The sequence below is a fragment of the Limtongia smithiae genome (genome assembly GCF_038497785.1).
Source record: "Limtongia smithiae strain NRRL Y-17922 unplaced genomic scaffold V1518scaffold_5, whole genome shotgun sequence".
In the NCBI taxonomy this organism is placed as follows: Eukaryota; Fungi; Ascomycota; class Lipomycetes; order Lipomycetales; family Lipomycetaceae; genus Limtongia; species Limtongia smithiae.
Window position 1 is genome coordinate 575573 of NW_027117626.1, and position 13286 is coordinate 588858.

Below are 13286 nucleotides of genomic sequence, written 5' to 3' on the forward strand. Positions count from 1 at the left end.
TTGCGCGTGCATCGTCTCTCCTTCTTGCCAGCCAATACCCGCGCACAGTCGCCTGCCCCTGACCGTTCACCGGAGATCTGCACAAAATTTTACACACAAAACTTGGCGCACTTCAGTGCGCGATCTTGCTCTTGCGGGGATATCCTGGCGTCGCCTGTGCATTGTTGGCTCAACCGCGACCGCGACCCGCTTCTCACTAACTTGGCGACTTCGCTCGCGCAACCTTTATCTCCGGTTGTCAATTTTCAACATTTCCAACACTATGGAACTGACAAAACGCTCATATCCACACATCCAGCTCATCCCTACGATACTCCTTGTCGTCAATCTCGGGGTAGTATGGCACCATCGCATCCGCGCTCTGCACGTAGGCTGAATTGTACAATCGCCAGTATGGCTGCCTCACTTTCCGCGCTGGGTGGAACAGCCCCGCCCATACGTAGTTCATCACGACCCCAACCCCAACGCAATTCCGGATCGCCTCAATGCCGTCGATGATGCGATCAATCACATGCGGCGACGTCTCAAAGATATTGGGCATTAGCAGGTTCAGCATATGCACCATTGTGTCCTCGCATCCCAGTCCGACGCAGCCAAGTGCAATGTGCTTTACCACTGTCGCTGCTGTCTGTCGATGCACTTGGTCCCGGTCAATCAACGCGTCCTCAAGCAGCGGCGCAACCGCATAAACATAGTCCTTCGCCATCTCGCCGATGTACTCAAACAAGAAACTCAATGACTTCAGAACCCCGTTCTGCACATTAAGTTCGGGAACCCTGTACTCGTTCATTAATGCCGGCAGAACCGTAAATGGTGCGCACGTCTCTGCCACAATGCCGATAGCAACTGCCGTACACACGCGCGATTGTCGCTCCTGCACCCGCAGGTTGTTCAGCAACGTCACGAGCACGTCCTGCGGACCAATAGCCTTCGCGATATATCCTGCCCGCTGGTTAGCCAACACATCATATCTTATCTCTCAACAATTCACTCACCAAACGTATTATTCGCCGCTCGCCGGATTCCCTTCTTGTGCGCCTTCAGCATATCTAAAAGCTCAAAGCAAATCCGCATCCACTCCCGCGCGCTAACGTATTCCGCGCCACGGTCCGCAATCCTGCCCACAAGATCAATCGTATTTTCCTGTACCTTCTCGTGCCGATTGCGCAAGATAGGTGTCAGTCGCGGCAGTAAATCCCTGATCGGCGGCTGCATCTCCGAAATGCCCACAACAGTGACTATACTTCGCAACGCGCCTAAAATAGAGCCCAGGACCTCCGGATACTCTTCTCCCAAGTACTCGTATAGCACGACGCCGAGTTTGCCCATCAGCTGATCCTCCCCGCAGTTCTTCATGACAACCGCAATTCGTGTAATCAAATCCGCAGACTGCTGCCGCACGGTTGCTGACTTGTTATTCAGTCGCCACAGAATTGTTGACACAATCTGCGGTAGATACGGCTTCGTCCGGAGCCCAAGCGCATTCACTACTGTTCCAAATCCATTCAGCAAAATGTTGTCCTCGATCGTCTGCTCCTGGAACGCAAACAATATTCCATCAATCAGCCGCTCCTCTAACCGCTCAGAAATATCCGTAGCGCCTAGCGCCGCAATCACCTTTTCAATGGTTTCGACGCCCATCTTGCGGTACGCCTCCGATTCGTCCTTGAGCACTCCCACGACCCGCTCCACAATCTCGCTCACGCCAACTTTCTGTGCCAGCTCGACCGTTGTGTCCACAACTTGCCTGTAATTACGTCTATCAAGCGCCATCCGCCGCACCCAAAAACTCTCAAAGAATGTCGGAAGCACCTCTTCGCGTAAATATTGAGCTGTCACGCCTTCCGTAGCTGCACATTGCTGAACAACTCGCAGCACGATCTTCTTCATTTCTTCGTCAGGTGAGCTGAATTCTCGCAGCAAAATGACCATAACCTCCTTTGTATAATAATTAGCGTATTCCGGATCCATCAGGGGGATAATATAGCCAATACACTTTAAAAATGCTGCCAATCCCTTTCCTCTGTGGCGACGAATACCTAGCCAAAGCGGCTCCAGCACAGAATCAAACGATTCGATACCATAAGGCGCAGCAGCCTCCGCCAACGCACCAAGTGCAAGAGATGTAACTGTTCGAACCTTAGCCTGCTCGTCCGTCAAACACGGCGCAATGCAATCCACTAGCCCCTTCAAATGAGGCAAGACCGCGCAGCCCATCAACACCGAAATCTGTTGGATAATCTTGACGCCAGTGTGTCGCGCTTGCCACGACTTCTTAGACCCACAGACTGCCTTGAGAAACGGGAGTAGAGCCGGAATGCCCAGTGCCGACGCGACGACTGCAAACGCACGAGCGGTCGTGTTGCGCACGTATTCATCTGCGTGATCGATATCCGGACGCATCGTAGAGATCATATGCGCGAGACCCGCCGCCTTTGCCAGGTTAGTAATAATCTCGCGGCCTTCAATTCGCGCATAGTAGTCCTCGTCAATCAGAAGCGGTTCAATAACGACGAGAATTTTGTGTGTAAACGGACGAACCATGTCGTCGAGCTTGTAGAGAACTCTGTCAATGACCTTTACCAGCAAATGTCGCTCCTGATCCTCCAACGTGCGCTCCATTAGCAGCGGCAGAATCTGATTAAACAGAGCTTGCGCACCAAATTGTCTCGCGCTGTCTGTCAATGCTCGCAACGCGGTCTTTCGCATGGGCGGGGTGCCGTTCTTCACTTTCAGCAATAATCGCATGATTTTGCGCTCCTTGAGCTCCTCCAGAGATAAATCTGCCTCCTTCTGTCCGTCCACAAGCTTGCCGAAGTACTTCATGTCTTCTTCCTTGAAAAACTGTAGCTCGCCCACACCAGGTATATCTGTTGGTAGCTGCTTTGCCAGATTGTGGCTCATAGCTGTGGTATCCTCCAGCATCACGAATCCGGTGCCGTTGTGCGCCGGCGTCGCCATCAACTTCCGCGCCGGTGTTCGAATAGGCGCATACCCAGCCGGTGGTTCTAGAATTACGTATCCTTCCGACGGTAGTAGTCTATCCAATTCATCATCCGCCATAATGCCGCCTGGAAGCTCAGGAATAACGCCCGACGCGCCAGCGCCACTCGAGTGGAGCGGCGTCTGCATGCCATATGCTGCGTTTCCCACCGGCGTCGCTTCAAGCGAAGGCGCCTGGTCCCATCGCGATCGTCGAGGCGTAGCTTCCACCTCATCCCATCTTGACTTTTTCCGTATGGCAGGCGTGGATTTTTGTTCGAGCTTTAATTCGAGGTCCTCCTCGGTCTTCAGAGACCCTGCTTCCGTGGCCACGTCCCATCTCCGCTTGCGCACGCGAGGGAAGCTCACTCCATTGTCGTCAAATTGTTCTTCCTTCACAGGTGGTGGAACCATTATGTACGTTTAGCCTCGTGCTGCTGCACCACAGTTGAATTCAGAAAGATGGCTGTTGACTTTGTGAACTACACCTCAATCTCAAAATTCCAAAGTTCGCGAGAAATTAATTTCATCACGTGACTGGTGGAATGTCATGTGCGCAAGCTTCTCTTGAGAGCGCGTATCAAGACACAATGCCTCTTGGAATAGATCTAATTACTTCGTGTACGATAAAGATACATATGTAAACGTCATGCTTGTGGTGTATTCGGTGCGGAGTTCCCATCTAGCCCCATTGCAGCCTGCTGCTCCCTCAACGTGTCATTATACAATCTCACAGCCACGTCCAAGCCATTCAGCGTAAGCTTTATATACTTCAAAACACGGAGCCTTTCTGCCGACAAATCCTCAGACCGAATAGCTTCAACGTGTCGCTCCACAATTGCCTGTAGCCGCACCTTACTCTTCTCCACCGACTCAACAAAGAGTGGCAAGCTACTCGCCCGAGACGGATCGCCAGATAAGAACGCTGACCAGAAGTGGTGCAGAAACTCAACGGCTGTGGCATGCGATAGTTTCATCTCTCTAACCGTAGCCTGGTCTGCAGGTGGAACATCTGCGTCCTTGTCTTCGTTACCAACAAACTGTCCTCTCTGCTCGGTATGTTGTCGCTGCGTATGAATCAAATCAAACACGTGTATTTGTGACTTTGTGATAACAGAGGATTTGGGAATCGCTGACGTTAAAAATTCTTGTATAGTTCCTCGGAGGAATTTCGTTGGCAGTGTGTTCATGATGTCTCTTCCAATGTCGCCAGTTTTGTCTGTAGGCATCGATGTTGCAGTTGCGGTAGATTCGTATAGCGATTCGCTTGTTCGGTGCAACTTTAGCTCTACACGAGCAATAGTCTGTTCTGGTTGCAAGTCTTGCAATGCCAATCCCTGCGTCTTGATCTGTTCCTGCTCTTGTTCTGGCTGTTCTGCTTCACTATAACAATGTCAATTCTGTCCTGGAAAGTCAGCAATGATATGGCTTACTTCTGTACATTTTCAACTATACGTTGGCTCAATTCGTTGAATGTTCGAATAATAGATAGCGCATCCTTCTTGGTCGTCTGGCGCATTGTAATATCTGGGGTGTTTCCAGCTTTCTACACCAGCTTAGTCCTTGCACAAACACATTCTTGGACAAAATGCAACAAACCTGACTGTCGTCCATTTCGTTACCTTCCACATCGACAAATCTCATAACCTTGGTGTTTTCGTTTTCTGCCTCTCGCTGCTCTTCCGTGAGACCTTCGAGATCAAGGTCTAGATACTTGTCCAGTGCTGCGTCTGGGACATCATTCGGGCTCAGCTTTTCTCCTCTCAACTTTCGGCAAAGTTTCGACAAAAAAAATCTTGACCAAAATTCCGTTTCTTTCAGTGGTGGTACATTTTCCTGGTATGCGCGGTTCACGACTGGATATTGACGAAATATATCCTTGATTTTGTCAGGTGAAAGCGACACTTTGACCTGCGCGCGTGCCGGAAGAGTGCCTGTGCTGTCAGCTTGTGTCGTGCTGACTGGCCTTATGGATGCTAAAACATTGTATAATCCCCGACTCTGCGACTGAACGAGCGAATGCATGCGCAGTAGCGGGATTCGCATCCGCCAAAACTCCGCGGCAGGCAAACGCTGCGTCACGACGGCATCCAAAAACTGCTGCTGAAGCTCGTTGTTGGATTTAAGCAGACTCTGTTGTAAATCTCTGTTGACGAGTAGTTCGGCGTCGCTAAACCCCTTCTTCGGCACGGCGAACTTTCGTGCTCCGAGGCCAGGCTCTGACGCCGGCGTAGAGCCCGGCTTCGAAGAACCTTTTCCCGAAGTTGCGGATACACTGGATATTGTCGCAGTAAGAGCCTCGAGATTTGCACGTGTGGGGAGCTCGAAAATGAAGGGACCGGTGGTCGTCACTATCTTTAAACGAGCTCGTGCTTGTGTAGCCGACGACGCTTGGAGACCTATAATCTTCACTCAGACACCTCGCGGGTACATTATAATCACTACCAGATCATAAATTACCAGTAAGATCATCGAGACCGATAACAATAGATCCTAAACCGCTGTCCCTATGGTCAGGTCCGCCGACCGGCACCCATTCAAAGAGCCTCTTGGAAGGCGTCACCGTGACTGCGCCCTTCTTGCCCTGATATTGAGCGGGCCCCGAGAACGGTGCCTGCATCACTGCTGGCGAGCCCTCTGTTGATCGCCGTGTAGTATGCTGGTGATTCTTGGCTGTGCGGGTCGTCAGTGGCGGTTTGCTGTACCGTGTGGTCGTCGGCGACGGTGATGATAGTCACATCAACGATGCTCCCAAGCCGCGTATAATTCTGAGGTCGCGAAACCACTTCGAGTATTCAACTGCCGTTGACACTTGTCCCGGTTCCATTTTGCCTCCACGAAGCCCAGAAAATGTCCGACGATGTCAGGTATGCCCATTCGTCTTTTGCAAGTATGTCAGCAATAAACTAACTGGGCATAGAAACATAAATAATTCTAACTGGCGGCGCCGCCCCGCCCAACCGCCCTTCCAGCAGCAGCAGGGCTTTCAGCCGCAGAATCAGGCCCGCCAGCAGCAGGTTGGACCTATTTCTTCCGACGGAAGCCACGGCCAGTACACACCGAGTCAGAACACTCCGGTCCGGGGATTCAACAGCCGCGAGGTGGAGGAGTTTCTGAATCGTGGCTACGACAAGGCGCTGCAGGAGGCTCAGAGCGCAGAGCGAGCTGAAGGTAAGAATACCAAGGCTGCCGTCTTCCAGACTGATTCCAAGGGCTGGAGTACTACGAAAGGAAGTGTGTGGAGCCAGCGAGGTAAGTTATTGGACATTACAGCACTGTGCCGTGAAGTAGCTAACGGTTGTACAGGACATCTTACCGCGAAAGGATCAAATGTATTAAACGATCTTCGTCGAGGATTGCAGCATCTTCCGAACGAATGATTTATCAAAATCTATTATTAACTACGACTTACCGGTCGATTGGAAACCCTTCATTATGCCACCCGAGAAGTTCAAATTGCTCAATTCAACAAATTGGCTAGGAGCGTCACGACGCCGGCACAAAATTGAAGACAGCCTCGCTCGTCGATGTAAATACTCATTATTATTGTTATTCACCGCGCTATACATTAAGGATAGCTAAACAAAAGCAAATTATCATCACACAATGGCGCCTCGCCAACCAAGTCAAACTCAGAGGAATATTGGATCGTATAGTTTAAGATGAACACCAGGCTCCACAGAAAACGGCAAAGTATAAGCAAACAGCAAACAAATGCTCACAAGCACAATATTGGAGATGAGAAACCTGACCAGGAGCCCAGACTTTCTCCTCGCCACCTTCTCATCCTGTCCCATGAGAGATTCAAAAAATCGTTTCAATCGAGTACAGCAAAATGCCCTCGTTATAATAACCAACCAGCCCTAAAAATACAACTCAGACCTTATAAAAGATCTGTAGGGAATACGTAACTGCCATCCACGTCCGCCCATTCCATGATTTCAGGCGGGAATGATGATTCAAAGTCAACTGGAAAAACATCAAGCGTCGGTAATAAGCTTGAAGGATCGAACTGCTGTGCTTCTGCAGAAGACAGTGCACGCTGACGGCGATAGCGAGCAGCAGCGTCATGCAGCTCCGTTTGGCTAAACACGTATTCCTTCCGGCGACTCTTCCTGGCCGGTCTAGTCCCCCACTCTGTGCGCGCCTGGCGGCTCGAAGACCAAGAAGCGTCCTCCTCTGGAAGTAGATGAGCGTAGAAGCAGTCATTCCCAAATTGGCAGGATTTGCTCTTTGCAAAGTACTTGCAAGGAATATGTTTCAGCGTCTTCAGATACACCGATATAATTTCGTCCTTAGCGGGGTTAGCCGAACTTCTCTCGCCACCTACGTCAGATTCGGATCGCTTGGGGAACTTCGATGATGGAATCACAAAGTCTGACGATTTGCGACAGAGCGGACAGCATTTCGACAGCTCGCGTGTAGATCTTCGCCTCGATCGACCGCCGAGGTTCACGAGCAGATATTCGGGCCGTCCAAGCGTCGGAAAATCGATCCCCGGCTCGGGAGCAGGAGGAGCAGGTGGATTGGCGTTTTGCGGCGTAACATTGACCGACGCAAGACCGGTAGTTTGACGCCACTGCCGGATACATTGCAAGCAAAAAAGATGATCACAATTCGGTAAGAGTCCATATACCTTGGGAATGTCCAAGCAAATAGAGCAGCGTTGATTTAGATCCTCCTCAGCTTCAGAGTCGGGTTCACCACTTGCCAGCTCGGTTGATGAGCCTTCCGCAGGAGCAGAGGTGGTGGCGGTAATATCTAGAGCGGCAGAATTTTTGGTCGAATTAATCGTAACTGGAGCAGCATCAACTGTAGGTCTCTCAGCAGGAACATCAGCTGGCGAGGCATTATCGGTAGGACTGTCAGTGGAAGACGCAGCAGAGGCCGCGCCCACAGGAGTATGACCACCTTCAGACGACATGGCCGACCCAAGTTCGGAGCGAGTAGCACCAACAATAGCAGGCCCGTAACGATCGGCTTCGGCCAAAGCAACCTCGGTAGCAGCTCTTGAAGCAGCGAAATCTATCTCATATATCGAGCGCGGTTCCGCTAGTTCGGACGGCGGGGGATTCGTCGAGCTCTCCAACAATGTCGTAGTCAGCCTGCGCACAGCGCTCTCGTCGAGTGAAAGTCCAGCCAAAATACTTGCGGCAACGGTAGTCGCAGCAGCAGAGGCGGCGGCAGCGGCCGCACGCGCCTTTCGCGACCGCGGCGGTCCCCGCTTGTCGCCGTGCTTGAACCAGCACGAAGCCCCACGCCGACATTCGCCCGACAGATAGAACTTGCAGGGAACATCTCTCGGCTGCAGAAAAGCGATGCGGTTTCTGCTTGGCTCCGGCATGGCGACGACGGCTGCAGCACGATCCGGTGGGACTGGGAAGCGGCGGGCGAAGGAGCTTGAGCTACTGAAGCATCTCCGTACGCGGGCCAGCCGTCACGTGAGAGACTCGTTGAGCCGCGCACGCTCGTGCGGCGTCGGGAGTTTGAAAATTTGTGAACGCAAGTTGCATAAGCCAGCAGTTCGACTTGCTCCACATCGGCAGCCACACACCATGACCGCCGCCGCAAATGCTCCGGCGGCTTCCGTCAGTGCCGTGCTTGAGAATTTATCACTGGTAGCAAGTTCTGCAGAGAGCGCAACAAAGTGCGTCGACAAGCTGCTATCATCAAAGGACCTCGCAGAGCTGGGAGAAGGCTCACCCGGTATATCGTTACTGGCGCTAAAAGCCGACTGCATGGCTGCATATTTACATGCTCTTGGCGTACGGACACTATTTGGTGTGGAAGCTATTGCCGAGAAGCTTGAGAACGAAAGCGCGGATTCAGACGGCACGATCGCAGCAGACGGCGCCGACAACAACAACGAGGTGCAAGATATTGACGACGACATCCGCAAATTACTGGTCACCGAGAGAGTTGTTCTAGAACGGGGAGTGCGTCCGTTGGAGAAGAAAATTAATTATCAAGTTCAAAAGTTGTTGCGCGCGACAGCTGGTAAATCAACAAAGAAGGCAGAGAAAGAGCCCGCAGCCGGCGATGACGAGGGCAGCAACTCGGATCAGAATAGCGGCACTAGCGAGGGCGAAGAAGATTTCGACGGCGACGACCTACCACTCACATACAAGCCGCGACCGAATCTACTTGTTTCTGCCGACTCGAAGAAGGATTCATCTTCTTCCGCCAAGTCGTCAAGCTCTACGAAAAAGTACGTTCCCCCGAAAATCAATCCGACAAAATTACCAACCGCAAAGCCACTTTCTGCCTCACAACGTCGGGCAGCGAGACCACACAAGAACCAAGCGCTGGAAGAATACATTAGCGAGACTACATCTACTTTGCCAGAGTCTGCACCGTCAGTTGGTTCCAACGTGTTGAATCACGGACGAGGCGGCACTCGAACACAGCGTGCCCAGGTTCGCGAAGACAGAGTGAGTAAATACGAAGAGGAGAACTTCACCCGACTTGCGGACGACTCAAAGAAGAAGCGGAAGAAACCAAGAACTGACGAGTTCATGGGCGAGACTTGGGATTTCGGTCGCGGCAATAGCATATATGGCGCCGTGAAGCGCAAGAAGAGGAGTGTTTATGATCGAAGCAAATAATTTTAGTCACACAAATGAATTATTGCATTCATATCAGGAGATCAGGGCTCGAGTCGTCCAAAAAATGCACTATTAACAACACAGAAACCGCTAAAAATAATATAACAAATCGACAAAACGACTAGATTACAGTAAATACAAAAGTGAATGCAATATTTCAATACTACTCCGGGCACCACATAGATATTTTTGCATGTTTAGTCGACTCTCGCCGACGTCAGGTTGGAAACACCTTCGCGCAGATTGTTTGAGAACTTGGCGACCTGCACTCCGTTATGGTGCTTGGATTTCTTCAGCTTCTTGCGCGCAACCATCACTGGCACACTACTCTTTGTAACCAGGTAGTTGGAGAAACTGCCAAGCAAGACACCCTTCAACGCAGATCGGCCACGAGATCCGAGAATAACCATGGTCGGCGTCAAGTAGTCAATCACGTCGCATATGAGATGCTTTGGCGACTTGCAATGCATCACTTCAATCACGCACTCGACTTGGAGTCGGGTTTTGCGTAGAAGTTTGAGAACATTTGCGGTTATGTCCTTCACCGCAGCGAGGCGCTCTTGTTCCCGTGCAGCCTCGAGATCCTCAGCGGATGTAGCACTGTCTTTGTCCTTGGACTCCTCAATCTCTTCAATAGCCTGGACTGCGTACATCACATTTCCATCTCTCAGGATTGTTCCAATAGTCCACTCCAGCGCATACATAGACTCTGGCGAGGAATCGGTTGCAACGATGTAGGACCGCTTCTGGATTTTGGGATCTTTGCTGATACTTTCGTAATCGCCTCTAGTAATGGTTCGCAGTACTCGACCAGACTCGGCATTAGTCTCGATGTCTGAAACTTTGACCGGTAGATTGACAGCCTTCTTAATATCAATCGCTTCTTCCGTGTCTGATGTGTACGGTGAAATGAAAGATTTGTTGGCGTCGTCAACCAAGTCGAATGCAGTCTTTGGATGGATGAGATGTCTTCTATAGTTCTCCCTGACACCATCAATATGCGAAGGCGGAGGCGGAGCAATCAGCGACTCAACCGGATGCCATCGAGTAGCGGCGACGGCCTTTCGCTCTTCTTCCATGGATGCCAGTAAACTCTGAGGAGCTCTCTTTCCAGCACGAGCAGTCTCCTTGCGTTTGTGAACTTGTGCCGTGAGATCGGAGTCGCTTCCCGAATCATCGTCGTCGCTATCTGACGAAGATGAGGAAGCAATAGCATCTTCGTCCTCATCCATTGCCAGTCTAGCGTCACTTGACGTAGATCGCTTAGAAGCCAACTCAGCAATCTTGCCTCCAGCTTTGAGCATTGCAGCATCTGAGAGTCGACGATATGCATTCGAAAAGTCCATTGAGTTTGCCGAGCTGCGCGAGGTGCTTGGCGACTTGGAGCGAGAGGTGGTGGGAGACAGTGGAGAGAGCATTGGGGATAGAGATGGCGAGCTGGCACTTGCTGCAGACGGCATATATGGCAATGACATCACAGAGTCGTCAGCGGACTTGTATCGTCGTAATTCTTCACCACCATCGCTGGCTCCGGTTGACAGAGACCGCTGGCGAGCGGAGGTCGGAAATATCATAGACGATGGAGAATTGGAGCCACCGATGCCTGGGTATGGTTTCAAATCCGGGCCAGCCGACGGAAGTATCATTGATGAGGCTTTTGACATTGAAGACGAGTCTCGCCGACTGCGATCTGAAGCGCCAATCAGCGCTGGATTGGTTGCGGAAGACAAGAGCAGCTCTTGTGCGGCAGGCGACAAATTATTGAAATTCTTGACCAAGGCAGATGCAGTGATTTTGCCGCCTTTATACGGCACCTTTTTTGACGGCGCATCTGCCGGAGGCTGCGATCGTGAAGACCGTAGTCCATGGGAGGCCCGCATCGGGGAGGCTGAACGGGACACGCGCGACGGCGGATTCGGAAGTTCGAGAGTGTCATCTGGCGGGTTGTCTTTTTGAAGAAGCTTGAGAATCTCCAAACGCTCCTCTTCGAGAGCCGATTCGAGAGACATGTTGACACAGTGGTATCTATAATCAATCGCCGCGTTGTTGGTGTACGTCCTGGAAGGCGCAGCAAATTCAGAGCCAGAACACGAGAACCGCCGTGTCACATCGTGTTCACAGATCACAGATCATACACGAGCTAAAATGCGATTAGGTTTACTCCTGTAATATGCCTCAGCGGCCCTCGGCTGTTCTCGATCCGACTATCAGAATAATTTTCCACTTTATAGCATTTGCTGTTGGTTTACACAAACTGCTGTGTGACTATCGTAGTTTAAAAGAAGAAACAAAGAGCGTAGTGCATGGACGGCCGACCTCGGCTTCGGAACGACGTCTGTACTGACCTCCTGAGTTCTTGGCTCACATCGTGTCGACAGCTGTGATTGAATACCGGGAAGCGCACCTAGCAACTATTCGAGATCTACTACTGCAGTCGCTTTGGCAAATAATGGTCTTCAGTCTTGGCCAATACCGTGTTTCATAATCATTTCAGACACTTGGACTGCGTGCAGATCTTCCATGTCGTCTGAATCTCAGCCGCTGCCAGTGCTGTCACCCGCGGACTTTGATTTCATTGGAGATCTACTAGATCTGTTGCGCAGAGTTTCTACAGGAACTCTATCACCTAAGGATCTCGACAATGAAGCTGCAAGAATCAGGTTAAAAATTGGCCGAATTCGCAGTGTGCTTTCAGAGAGCGTGTTTCTAGACAATACGGACAGCTTGCAGGAGCAGGCACAGAAGATTGAACATCTGCACACAGTCATACAAAAGAAGAGGTGAGCTTGATCTTGCTCTTGCTCTTTATGGTTGAGATAATAGCTGACGAATGCAAGGGTTCTTCTGAACGGCATAGCGGGCCTTGCACGAGAGGTCGTGTCTCGCACAGACGCATTAAGTGGCATCGACTTGCAGCAAAAGTGGAGCCTAGTATCTCCAGCGAAGTCAGAGGAGCAGGAGGATAGCATTACAAATCAAGTTGCAGAGGATGGAGACGAAGATGCTAAACTGGATGTGGACACCACTCTTATGTCCATACAGGACGACCCTAAGCTAGCGGTCTTGCACAACCAATCCATTGAGATCGATGTGCAGTCGTTGGCCACTCCGAACCAGTTTGATTTGCAAGAGTCGTTTCGGCAGGGACTACAGACACTTTCAGAAGGCCAAATGGAGTCGACTCCAAACTGGGAGGGCCAGCTAGACGACATACAGCAGGTCATGGACCATATGGCGGACAAGGAGCTTACGGAAGGGAAGACCAACGCGGGTCTAATGCAATATATGAAGGACGCTGGTCTTCCAGACGATAATGACGCTGTCATGGACGAAGACAGCCAGATCGACCAGGATGTCGCCGATGTGGTGCGGAATATGATGAACAACATCGAGTCAAATGCTGATGTTGGCGACTTGATCGCGCCAGGGCAGTCAACAGACGATGTTGAGCCGGATCTACTGCAGATCGGCGACGGCGAGGAGGACTTCCTTCCGATGGACCTAGAATAGAGCAGTAATAGAAGAATCGAGGTACCCCGTGATGGAGAGCGCGTGGCCACTTGGCTTCTCTAATTTATTTCTTCTGGGGTCTGTGCCTAAGGCTCTTGTAGTTTACGGAATAGCCGTGAAAGAGGTTAGTCAGTTGTGTCTCTAACTGAACCGGCCGCGCTGCGTTTGTGGGCATCCCGCACCGGCCAA

The 13286-nt window shown here is 51.2% G+C and overlaps 7 protein-coding genes across 7 annotated transcripts; 3 read left to right on the plus strand and 4 right to left on the minus strand.

Annotated features, from left to right (window-relative positions):
- Positions 1-280: 280 nt before the first annotated feature.
- V1518DRAFT_450525 (armadillo-type protein) lies at positions 281-3396 on the minus strand (the record flags this gene model as incomplete). The annotated part of the gene is made up of 2 exons (XM_066906510.1): positions 281-942; positions 996-3396. The coding sequence occupies 2 exons, from the start codon at positions 3394-3396 to the stop codon at positions 281-283; spliced, it is 3063 nt and encodes a 1020-aa protein (XP_066759893.1).
- Positions 3397-3575: 179 nt separating this feature from the next.
- V1518DRAFT_416167 (uncharacterized protein) lies at positions 3576-5912 on the minus strand. The gene is made up of 4 exons (XM_066903986.1): positions 5443-5912; positions 4582-5381; positions 4416-4528; positions 3576-4365 (listed from the first exon to the last, which is right to left on the minus strand). The coding sequence occupies exons 1-4, from the start codon at positions 5600-5602 to the stop codon at positions 3630-3632; spliced, it is 1809 nt and encodes a 602-aa protein (XP_066759894.1). The 5' UTR covers positions 5603-5912; the 3' UTR covers positions 3576-3629.
- On the plus strand, positions 5776-6745 carry V1518DRAFT_416169 (uncharacterized protein). The gene is made up of 3 exons (XM_066903987.1): positions 5776-5849; positions 5903-6234; positions 6289-6745. Exons 1-3 carry the CDS (start codon positions 5833-5835, stop codon positions 6360-6362), a joined length of 423 nt encoding a protein of 140 aa, XP_066759895.1. The 5' UTR covers positions 5776-5832; the 3' UTR covers positions 6363-6745.
- On the minus strand, positions 6411-8505 carry V1518DRAFT_393480 (uncharacterized protein). The gene is made up of 2 exons (XM_066901787.1): positions 8141-8505; positions 6411-7804 (listed from the first exon to the last, which is right to left on the minus strand). The coding sequence occupies exons 1-2, from the start codon at positions 8324-8326 to the stop codon at positions 6866-6868; spliced, it is 1125 nt and encodes a 374-aa protein (XP_066759896.1). The 5' UTR covers positions 8327-8505; the 3' UTR covers positions 6411-6865.
- On the plus strand, positions 8506-9724 carry V1518DRAFT_416172 (uncharacterized protein). The gene has a single exon (XM_066903988.1). It carries the CDS (start codon positions 8538-8540, stop codon positions 9585-9587), a length of 1050 nt encoding a protein of 349 aa, XP_066759897.1. The 5' UTR covers positions 8506-8537; the 3' UTR covers positions 9588-9724.
- Positions 9351-11643, minus strand: V1518DRAFT_416173 (uncharacterized protein). The gene has a single exon (XM_066903989.1). The coding sequence runs from the start codon at positions 11594-11596 to the stop codon at positions 9785-9787; it is 1812 nt and encodes a 603-aa protein (XP_066759898.1). The 5' UTR covers positions 11597-11643; the 3' UTR covers positions 9351-9784.
- A 306-nt stretch (positions 11644-11949) lies between these two features.
- V1518DRAFT_416174 (uncharacterized protein) lies at positions 11950-13187 on the plus strand. The gene is made up of 2 exons (XM_066903990.1): positions 11950-12367; positions 12425-13187. The coding sequence occupies exons 1-2, from the start codon at positions 12108-12110 to the stop codon at positions 13095-13097; spliced, it is 933 nt and encodes a 310-aa protein (XP_066759899.1). The 5' UTR covers positions 11950-12107; the 3' UTR covers positions 13098-13187.
- The last annotated feature ends 99 nt before the right edge of the window (positions 13188-13286 follow it).

Coding starts and splice junctions, on each gene's coding strand:
- V1518DRAFT_416167 (XM_066903986.1), bottom strand. CDS start 5,602: ATGCAGGCACCGTTCTCGGGGCCCGCTCAATATCAGGGCAAGAAGGGC. Junction 5,382..5,442: donor CGGTCTCGATGATCTTACTG/GTAATTTATGAT, acceptor TGAAGATTATAG/GTCTCCAAGCGTCGTCGGCT. Junction 4,366..4,415: donor ATAGTTGAAAATGTACAGAA/GTAAGCCATATC, acceptor ACATTGTTATAG/TGAAGCAGAACAGCCAGAAC.
- V1518DRAFT_416169 (XM_066903987.1), top strand. Junction 6,235..6,288: donor AAGTGTGTGGAGCCAGCGAG/GTAAGTTATTGG, acceptor ACGGTTGTACAG/GACATCTTACCGCGAAAGGA.
- V1518DRAFT_393480 (XM_066901787.1), bottom strand. CDS start 8,326: ATGCCGGAGCCAAGCAGAAACCGCATCGCTTTTCTGCAGCCGAGAGAT. Junction 7,805..8,140: donor CCTCTGCTGCTGCGACTACC/GTTGCCGCAAGT, acceptor GTTCCTGCTGAG/AGACCTACAGTTGATGCTGC.
- V1518DRAFT_416172 (XM_066903988.1), top strand. CDS start 8,538: ATGACCGCCGCCGCAAATGCTCCGGCGGCTTCCGTCAGTGCCGTGCTT.
- V1518DRAFT_416173 (XM_066903989.1), bottom strand. CDS start 11,596: ATGTCTCTCGAATCGGCTCTCGAAGAGGAGCGTTTGGAGATTCTCAAG.
- V1518DRAFT_416174 (XM_066903990.1), top strand. CDS start 12,108: ATGTCGTCTGAATCTCAGCCGCTGCCAGTGCTGTCACCCGCGGACTTT. Junction 12,368..12,424: donor ACAGTCATACAAAAGAAGAG/GTGAGCTTGATC, acceptor GACGAATGCAAG/GGTTCTTCTGAACGGCATAG.